The sequence below is a fragment of the Eutrigla gurnardus genome (genome assembly GCF_963514095.1).
Source record: "Eutrigla gurnardus genome assembly, chromosome: 15".
Classification (NCBI taxonomy): domain Eukaryota; kingdom Metazoa; phylum Chordata; class Actinopteri; order Perciformes; family Triglidae; genus Eutrigla; species Eutrigla gurnardus.
Genome location: NC_139938.1, coordinates 4267712 through 4278320, shown reverse-complemented (window position 1 = coordinate 4278320; position 10609 = coordinate 4267712). Strand labels below are relative to the sequence as shown.

The window sequence follows — 10609 nt, the reverse complement described above, 5'->3', positions numbered from 1 at the left end:
AGCTTACAAAAAAATCTGGAAGGGTGGCAGACATCTCGGGCCAGGTCAAGTACGTTTTGTCGGGATTTTTGCTTCTAATAAATCGGGATGACCCTGGGGACAACGAAAATGGGGTCAAAAATGACCGGATTTCTCCTTTAATACAATGCCCAGTAATGTTTTGTGAATGCAGGCTAATGTGTAGGTGTAATCTGAGTTATGTTTACAAACCTTTATTTGTTTGTTTTTTCTGAGTCATGATTAATGACATGAAATGTGTTAGTTATTACATCAATAAATAGACAAATATCTCGAACTCTGGGGTTTTAAAGTGCACCTCGTCTTCTGCAATTCTCTCAAGTTGTCTGTTTATAATTATGGAAGTTATTAATATTAAGGCAGCTGATAAATAATGTTAGGAAATGATATTAATTTTTACAATAACTATTTATGTATTCCTAATTCTGAAATGGTGAAGAGAGATGTCCGTGGTTGACTTGTCAACATTTTATTGTTGCTGTTGCACCGTGAAAACTACGGAAAAGAAATAGGCCTAGGCCTACAGAAAGAAAAAAGAAAGAGATTAAACAAAACACAAACATTTCGCTGACAACTTCCACCCACTTTCAATAGAAAAATAAAAGATACATTCATTGAAAAACATTTATTTCAAACTCGGGAATAAAATGAAAGCCCAAATACGAGTTACATAGGGCCTACCTCGTTCCACTAAACCAAGGGAGCTAATAGTATTCTGTGTTGAAGGTGCCTTCTGGAGAACCATGTTTCCCCTAATGACAATAAAACAAACTTAGAACAGATCGCAGGGCAAGTTTACTTCGGGATCAAAGGAACACCTCGGCAGCACAGACGCCCAGCGGGAACAAAGGAGATTGTGATGGGGACGCGCACAGGTGAGTTTACAGAGCTCAGTCTCCTCCCTTTGATAACCTGCCACCCTCGCCAAGACTGGCCACTAGATGACAGTACAAAGCCATCCACTGGCTCAAACAGACAGCACACATAAAAGAGGACGAGGTGACAGCCCAAAACAATCTATTGTTCTTGACACACCCTGTCTGTGAGATCACGATTCTAGTTGCGCGTGTGCTCAGTGTGGTACATGATCAATGTCGTTCTGAGACAGGCACAGTCGTGGACCTGCTTTTTTCCCACATTCTCCAAAACAAAGACGTTGAGATTATTATTAAAACTAAACAAAGCATGTGAAGCCACTCTTGGATTTATACAAAACACATTGAAACAATGCTGTTTTTCTGAAGCTCATGAAAAGTTGCATGTGATGTTGTAAAAAAAGTTGCATTGCTGTAGAGTAAAGTGCCCTATTTTGTCAATATTTTTATGAATGTAACTGAGGGGAAAATAATTAGTGGTCTATTAGTGACTGATGTAAGTGATCATTTGCCTGTTTTTGCAGTATTAGAAGTGAACAACAAGTTAAAATAAAATAAGAACAAACAGTCAGACTAATAATATGGTAAGAATAAAATCACCAGAGGCAATTATGCCCCTTAAGGCAGAACTTATGAATCATGATTGACCGGTCGAGGCCATTACGCTTACTGGAGCTGGTTTGCAAAGTTACAGGGAGCAAGACTTGGGATCGGGAATCATTTGCTTTTGTCTGGCCCTCCGATTTGACCAATCATGCTGTTGACTGAGGTTAGGACCTCCTACCTCATTAACATATGGACACAGAAATACATAAATAAATAAATGTAGGTGAACAGAAATGTAGAAATAAATATAAAGCATTTATTTATTTATTTATTTTGTTATTCATTCTTTTATTTATTTATTTATACATTTATTTATGCATTTATTTATTTATATTTTCATTTCAGCATTTATTTATTTATTCCTGTATTTATTTATACATTTATTTATTCATTTCAGCATTTATTTATTTATTCCTGTATTTATTTATACATTTATTCATTTATTCATGCATTTATTTATTCATTCATTTATTTCAGCATTTATTTATTCAATTATTTATTTATTTATTTATACTTAAGTCATGTTTAGTCCTCCATACTCCTGGGCGGTGTTCACTGTGAGCATAATACCTCATAACGAATTAGAAACTCAGTGCATGTTCATAATAGAATATTTATGGAGCTGTTCTTTAATTTCAGCGTCTTTGCTATACGCTATTTGATTGATTAAATGGTTTCCATATGTGTCTTTGCAGGCAGTCATATGCAGCAGGACCTATGGACCTTCGAGCTCATGGTAACTAAAGCTTCTAGTGACAGTACACTACACCACCGCGCGGTGGCCGAGTGGTTAGAGCAGGTGCTTAAAGAATAGGTGCGCAATGCCCATGCGCAGGAGACTCTGGCCCGGTCTCTTCACCGGTTCGAATCCAGCTCGGATCAGACTACGGCGCAATGACGCAGCAATGCAGATTCCGTCATTGTAGGAAGGAATATTTTCCAGACGAGTGTCCCCGATGCAGCCTTTCTCGTCTTGGCTGCTCGCTTTAGTCCACTAAGTCATTTTGCTTCGTATTAGTGGCATTTTGGAGTGGGGATGAAACCCTCCAACGTGTGAGGGGCTCAGCAGCCTCTCAGGAAGGAAATTAAACAAAAGAGAGCATTAGTAGGTGAGTAGTGGTTTACCAGAGGTAGGCCTATGTGCTACAGGCAAACAATCTTGTTGGCCGTCAAAGTTAGCTTCGAAATTATTATTAACAAGCTATTACTTTTGGAGAATACAAATGAACGCAGGCAAGTTACAAGCTTTTAAGTTTCAAGCGCAAACTCACATAAAAACATCACCATTCCACATTTCAAAGTAATTCACAGTCACCTCCTATGAAGAACCAAATTGAAGGAGTTCTAACAATGAGCACAATCTTCAGTGGGCAAATCATTTACATTAAGAGCATTTTCAAATCATAAGAAATGTTGTAAACACTGGTGTGTTGTAGTTGATTTCATATCCAGTAGATGGCAGTGAAGCAGGATGCTAAGCTACTGAAGACAATCGTAGAAGAAGAAGAGGCTGATCCAAAATAATCACAGCATCTGCAGCCGTAGAAGAACGTATTCTCCTAGCTTTAGCGGACATTTCTCCGATGCCAGGCTAGCGTCGTGCGGGTGTCGGAAGAAAAGCTTATGCAGCGAAAGCGAGGGAAGGTCGCACTAAACGATTCCTGACACAGACCGACCCCGCTGTCGACAACATGGAGAAACAGTTGCATTTAAACCTGCTACCCTCCAGACCCCCTATGGCAGGTGGTTTCCAGTCTGGCTCCAAAATGAAAATGGGGTGAGTTAGCTAGCGTCTGATTTAGCGTGCTGTCTAACGTTACTTTTTATAGCTTCCACCATCCCACCGATGCTCTCTGCGTCTCCGCAGTTTGTTCAAAGGCCTGCTGAAGCCAACGCGTTAGCTAGCGGGAGTTAAGCTAGCTGTTGCTGCCACGGATGTCAGAGTTTTAGCACGTAGCTTTGGAATGCAACCTAAGCATTATAACAATAATTATGTATTTTAGGTTAAACTATTTGATCCGTTATGTTAACCGACATGAGCTTAGATATGTCAGGAGCATTCATTACACGAAAAGCAGTATCTGGAGATATTAATGTAAATTTAAGGGAGAGTGGTCTCCAAAGAGACAGGTCTAATGTTTGCGTCCTGTTTGGTGATGGTCAGGGTTCACCCTGGACTCGCCAGTCTATCACAGGGCTGACATGTAGAGACAGACAGGTAACCAGTCTATCACAGGGCTGACATGTATCGACAGTCAGGTAACCAGTCTATCACAGGGCTGACATGTAGAGACAGACAGGTAACCAGTCTATCACAGGGCTGACATGTAGAGACAGACAGGTAACCAGTCTATCACAGGGCTGACATGTAGAGACAGACAGGTAACCAGTCTATCACAGGGCTGACATGTAGAGGCAGACAGGTAACCAGTCTATCACAGGGCTGACATGTAGAGACAGACAGGTAACTAGTCTATCACAGGGCTGACATGTGGAGACAGACAGGTAACCAGTCTATCACAGGGCTGACATGTAGAGACAGACAGGTAACCAGTCTATCACAGGGCTGACATGTATAGACAGACAGGTAACCAGTCTATCAAAGGGCTGACATGTAGAGACAGACAGGTAACTAGTCTATCACAGGGCTGACATGTGGAGACAGACAGGTAACCAGTCTATCACAGGGCTGACATGTAGAGACAGACAGGTAACCAGTCTATCACAGGGCTGACATGTATAGACAGACAGGTAACCAGTCTATCACAGGGCTGACATGTGGAGACAGACAGGTAACCAGTCTATCACAGGGCCGACATGTAGAGACAGACAGGTAACTAGTCTATCACAGGGCTGACATGTGGAGACAGACAGGTAACCAGTCTATCACAGGGCTGACATGTAGAGACAGACAGGTAACCAGTCTATCACAGGGCTGACATGTATAGACAGACAGGTAACCAGTCTATCACAGGGCTGACATGTGGAGACAGACAGGTAACCAGTCTATCACAGGGCCGACATGTAGAGACAGACAGGTAACCAGTCTATAATAATAGATATATAATAATAATATATTACTGAATTTCACAATTTATTGTTTGCATTACTTGTGTCCCATCATCAATCTTTAATCTGTATCTTCTTTAATCTATTTGGGACTCAATGTAGTAGCATTTGACCGTTTTAATTATCCTGTTGCAATATGAGATTGGTTTACACTTTTGCTCTTTTTTTCTATACAGACCTGGACGGAAGAGAGATTTCTCACCCCTGCCCTGGAGTCACTACTTTGAAACCATGGAAGATGTTGAGGTGGAAAATGAAAATGGCAAAGATATATCCTTCTTGTGTTTGTCAGAAAATATTTATATCATATTTGACACTTTTGGTGTGGAAATCACCCAGAGCATTCAAAGCCAACTAGGTCATTTCAGATTTAGCCTTTTCTTGAGACCAGTGTGCTGTCTAACTTCAGCTTAGTATAGAAAATTAGCACTTTATGCAATTCATGTGTATTGTATTTTGAGCAGCTAATTCTTGCACGGCTATGTTCTGAATTTCCTTGACTACCTTGAACATTTTCAGAATTTTCTGCAGTGGAGCCAATGGTCCTGTGCTGCTTCTGCTTCATGGAGGAGGACACTCTGCACTCTCCTGGGCGGTGTTCACTGTGAGCATAATACCTCATAACGAATTAGAAACTCAGTGCATGTTCATAATAGAATATTTATGGAGCTGTTCTTTAATTTCAGCGTCTTTGCTATACGCTATTTGATTGATTAAATGGTTTCCGTATGTGTCTTTGCAGGCAGTCATATGCAGCAGGATCAACTGCAGGGTGGTGGCTATGGACCTTCGAGCTCATGGTAAATAAAGGTTGTCACGGGAGACAACATGTAACTAGACATATTTTATTTATAGTTTAGGAAATTGAGATTGTGATGGAGATGTATTAGTTTGCTTAGTTATAATGGGAAATAGTCTACTTAATGAATTAAAAAAATAAAATGTTGATCACTGCATCCTCACGATTTTAGCTCACCATTTGCATTCTGTAATAACGTAATATGCCCTTAACATTGATCTATTTCTAGAACATATTGTAGTTTTGCGTTTATTTCACAGACACTGTTCTGTGCACAATCTCAGAACTGATTGGCTAGCTAGCTAGATTAACCTGCAGATATCCAGAGTCAAGACTTCCCTTTCTGTGTGTTGCTCATTGTTTACAGTCCGATTAGCAACTTGAGATGCGAGACTGGAGTTGGAGTTGAGAGATGACGTTTTCAACTGGGTTGTTTCACAAGTAGCAAGTTAACAAGCTAATTTTAAACCAATAAAAAGTTAAAGCCTTGATTGCACTTCGGCCAGTGTGTTCCCCTTTTTGCTCTTCCCATGGATTGTTTACCTGCAATCATCCAAAGCCTGCCAATGTGATTAGTCACTGACTACAAACGGGAACCAGAACATTTCCTGTACCAAAAGGTTCTGCATATGAATGCAGGCACTTTTTTTTTTATAGAGATTATACATTGCATCTTCATTTCTTTGGTGGAACAAGTTGTAAAATGTGCTTCTCTCATTACCTATAGGTGACACAAAAGTGAAAAATCCTGATGATCTCTCTGCGGACACGATGGCCAAGTAAGTTGCTTTGTGTGCAGTTGATATAACATACGCACTCACTCTCAACAGCTTGGCCTTGAATCACAGAAAAATATGGGAAGCCTGAGGGGACAGTAATGATCCTGCAGGACAGCCGACAGAATCGAGTCACACACACAGTCAGCTTACGTCCGTGCAGCTTCCCACCTAAAGGCAGGGTATGTTTGGTGCATCCTTGTATGGTCTTGCTTTCACGGCTCAGTCCAGAAGGAAGAAAGTAATTTGAGAGTTGTATGGATTCTTGTGATGGTGTGCATTTAGATGAATGAGTTGATAAATATGCTTTTAAAATGAAAATGAAATGATTAGTCGTTATACACTCTGTCTGGAGGTCTCTGACTGTACACACAGAAACACTGACACATGACAGGAATGTAAAACGGTTATTCTTGCCTTTTCTTTCAAAAGGGACATTGGCAAAGTGGTGGAGGTGCTCTATGGGGAGAGCCCACCTCCCATCATGATTATTGGACACAGCATGGGTGGGGCCATTGCAGTTCACACTGCCGCTGCCAACCATATACCATCCCTGCTTGGCCTCTGTGTCATTGACGTTGTAGAAGGTAACTAACTGGAGACAGATATTTTTCTATTTATGACGCTTAATTTACATGATAAATGTTCGTAATTAAATCAAATGATCTCCGTATTAATCGGTGTATTCATGTCAAGTGATTGTTGTTTATTGCATTCAGGCACAGCGATGGATGCTTTGAACAGTATGCAGAATTTCCTCAGAAGTCGGCCAAAGACATTTAAATCTCTGGAGAATGCCATTGAGTGGAGGTAAACCTGCTTCGATGTATGATTGGACTAAAATATACTACTCTGCAATTTGGTTAATGGTAGCATATAGTGTCATACACATTATTTACTAAAACCGAAAAGAACCTCGCTGAAAGCATTTCCCCTGTGTTGCTTCTCCTTTGCCGTCAGTGTGAAGAGTGGCCAGATTCGAAACATGGAGTCAGCACGAGTGTCAATGGGAGGCCAGGTGAAAAAGTATGTCTTCTCTGCTTCTCATCTGTACGTTAAAGGAGAAATCCGGTAATTTTGACCCCATTTCCGTTGTCCCCAGGGTCATCCCGACTTATTAGAAGCAAAAAACCAGACAAAAATTGACGTTGCCTAGTACCTGCCTGGCAGCCTTCCAGACTCGCTCCAATGCTAACCCATTGGGGCAACTTTTATCTGCTTTCCTGGGCCTCAGAAACCAATTCCAAGACCTATGCAACACAGGTTGGGTCCATACGAGACACCACGGCGCTCGTTTAGCTCAAATAGTGTGGCAAAACGACATAAATATGTGTGTTTTTGCATATTTATGACTGCACAGCTCGGTCGTTTCTTTATGGATACAAAATCAAAACTACGAGGAAAACGTTTTCGTTTCTGCGGTGACTGGGAGGGACGACAGGTGCTCGGCTATCTACTGCTAATGTCTACGGAGTGATTTGAGGTGAGTAACTCCATGCTAAAACACACATTTATGTCGTTTTGCCACACTATTTGAGCTAAACCAGCGCCGTGGTGTCTCGTACGGACCCAACCTGTGTTGCATAGGTCTTGGAATTGGTTTCTGAGGCCGAGGAAAGCAGATAAAAGTTGCCCCAATGGGTTAGCATTGGAGCGAGTCTGGAAGGCTGCCAGGCAGGTACTAGGCAACGTCAATTTTTGTCTGGTTTTTTGCTTCTAATAAGTCGGGATGACCCTGGGGACAACGGAAATGGGGTCAAAAATGACCGGATTTCTCCTTTAAGTCCTGCATGGTTTTGTAAATTGTATGCACATTATGTTCATTTGGCCTGTTCTGACAATCACAGATGTGAGGAATCCACCTGCAGTCCAGGTGTGTCTAATAGCATTGATGGTATAATGGAAGAGGAAGAGGAGGAAGTAGCTGAGGAAGAATCCAATAAGAAAAGGATGAAGGAGGACGACCAAGAGGTTCCGTCTCTGTTGCTATTTGCCTTCCTTTTGTAACATGGATGTGTTTGTGAGAGGTTGGAACAAACCTAAAGTTATTGATTTCTTCCATTTAGATCAAAAAGGAAAGCATCTTCACCTGGCGAGTGGAGCTGTCAAAGACAGAAAAGTACTGGGAGGGCTGGTTCCGAGGCCTGTCTGCCCTATTTCTCACCTGTCCTGTGCCAAAACTGCTTCTGCTCGCAGGTCAGATCTCTCACAGTATCTCACTACATTATTATTTGGGCCTCTGAATACAAAAAAAGTGTCTGCGTAGGCAGTTTGGATGAACACAATTGATTTTATTCCAAGTTATTTTTCCATTGAGTGCACAATTTCACCCCTGACTTAATCCATTGTACAGGAGTGGACAGGCTTGACAAAGACCTTACTATTGGACAGATGCAAGGTAAGAATCAGTTTTCGTTTTCTGACGTTTGATTGTTGTCGGAGAGTATACGGTAGAAAACACCACACATCCACAATCTCGCTGTCTGTCCACAGGGAAGTTTCAGATGCAGGTTCTCCCCCAGTGTGGTCATGCTGTCCATGAGGACGCACCTGAAAAAGTAAGGGGTGTCCTGGGACGCTGTCTGCATTACTGGATGATGCTTGTTTATACGAGAAACCTGATGCACCCTTGGAGAGATTGTTGTTTGTCGTGTCACTTCTTGATTCAGTTTACACTTATTGTTTTATGTATTTATTTATCCAGCTGTCTCTGTTTGATCCCAATTCTGTTTTTAACATAGTTCTCTGTCATCTGTTGCTAGGTAGCAGATGCTCTAGCAACATTTATGGTACGGCACAAATTCACTGAGTTTAAGGAGGGATATCTGTGGTGAGTGAAATACTACTAAATTGTGTACACTATATTGATTGTATGTAGCATAATCATTTTAGTTTTTCTATACAATTCTAATATATTATAAGACTGAAATGTTCGAACAAAAGAAGTGATTACATCAATGGTTGAACAGTCAAAGTTCCACAGGATTTTACAGAAAGTTATTAAATTACTATAATATTTATACATTTCAAACAAACATTTAAAAAAATCTACATTGTCTGATTTTTTTTGTAATAATTGTATAATAATCTCTCCACAGCTAATTTCCAGTTTTCAGTCTATATATAGCCAGCAGCCATAGAAGAAATGTTTGAAGATTCATCCACATCCTCGTACAATTTAACTGCAAATTAAGGAAAAAATTACTATTATTATTATTATTATTATTATTATGTTGCTTTTGTTATGTAGATACTTTGCCTTTCAGCTTTGCCTTATTTTTTATTTTAAAACACTGGGATTTGATTTTTTTTCCTTTTACAAAATATATTTTTAAAGTAATTATCTCCTTTTTTTTAATGTTTTCTTTTGACTCATTGCATCATTATTATGTGTTTGTAATGTCAAACAATGATTTAGGAATGGATGCAGCAAAAATCTCACCAATGCTTGTATATTTGTTATGTGTATTAAAAGGACTATGTGATCATTTTAAATGTGGCAGTTTATTTGACGTATCGCAAGATGAAAGTAATTGTTGTTTAGAATGAGTGACGGATGTGATTGATGGATGGTGAAATAAAATGAGTATTTATTCAAATTGTCTACAACCTCCTTAGACTCTCACTTATTCTGCCATTCCCAAATATAACACACATACCTCCCACATTAGTCATGTAAATGTGATGAGATAGCTTTTGTTTCCGAGGCAAAAGATGAGGCACAGTTTCCTCCAATTCTATTTGTCACTTCAAATAGTGTCCATAGCTGACACCTTAAGTCTTTTTTCTCTGTTATGTAGGTTGTATGTTTGTTTGACACAAAATCAGCTATGAAATTCTGATGCCAAGCCCACGTTTGGAGTCCTCTTTGTTGAACAGTTCACACATGACTAGACTGACTGCTGTTTGTTCTGCACCAGTAACTCCTGCCTGGTGGTCCAAAACAATCTGCCACATTCAGGAAAAGCTCTCACGCTGGTTTCAACATAACTGATGTATGAATGTAAGCTTTTCTTACTAAAAACATAATGTTAGTGTTACAGGTGAAGATTAAAATTGTATAGAAAATGTTGCCTTTCTAATAAAAATAAAAGATAATTCTGCAAAACCTCACAAGGTGGTCAAACTGGTGAAGTCAGTTTCTTTTATGATAATTCTACATAAAGTGAAGCAATGTTAAAGACACTTATATTTTCCACAACTTTGCAACATTAGTAACATGCAGTCATATAAACGTTTCTTTCTTCAAAGCATCTTAAAAAACAAAAGTTAGACCTGTTCTATAATACAACAAACAAGGTTAACTTTGTCATGAAGATGACATGTTTTTCTTCATTGTGCCTGATTCACTCAAGGGAACGGAAAGCAGGTTTTAATTGTCCCTCCATGGACCAACACACTGAGAAATATATTGCAATTATGTGCTGTGTAAATATTTAAATTATTAATGCTCTTTTATGACTGTC

The 10609-nt window shown here is 39.8% G+C and overlaps 1 protein-coding gene across 1 annotated transcript; it reads left to right on the top strand.

The window, feature by feature from the left end:
• Positions 1-3013: 3013 nt before the first annotated feature.
• Positions 3014-9638, top strand: ppme1 (protein phosphatase methylesterase 1). The gene is made up of 14 exons (XM_084028906.1): positions 3014-3276; positions 4745-4840; positions 5082-5172; positions 5311-5368; positions 6095-6146; positions 6576-6730; positions 6863-6953; positions 7104-7169; positions 7991-8114; positions 8210-8339; positions 8497-8541; positions 8637-8701; positions 8906-8973; positions 9242-9638. Exons 1-14 carry the CDS (start codon positions 3191-3193, stop codon positions 9243-9245), a joined length of 1131 nt encoding a protein of 376 aa, XP_083885032.1. The 5' UTR covers positions 3014-3190; the 3' UTR covers positions 9246-9638.
• Positions 9639-10609: the final 971 nt, after the last annotated feature.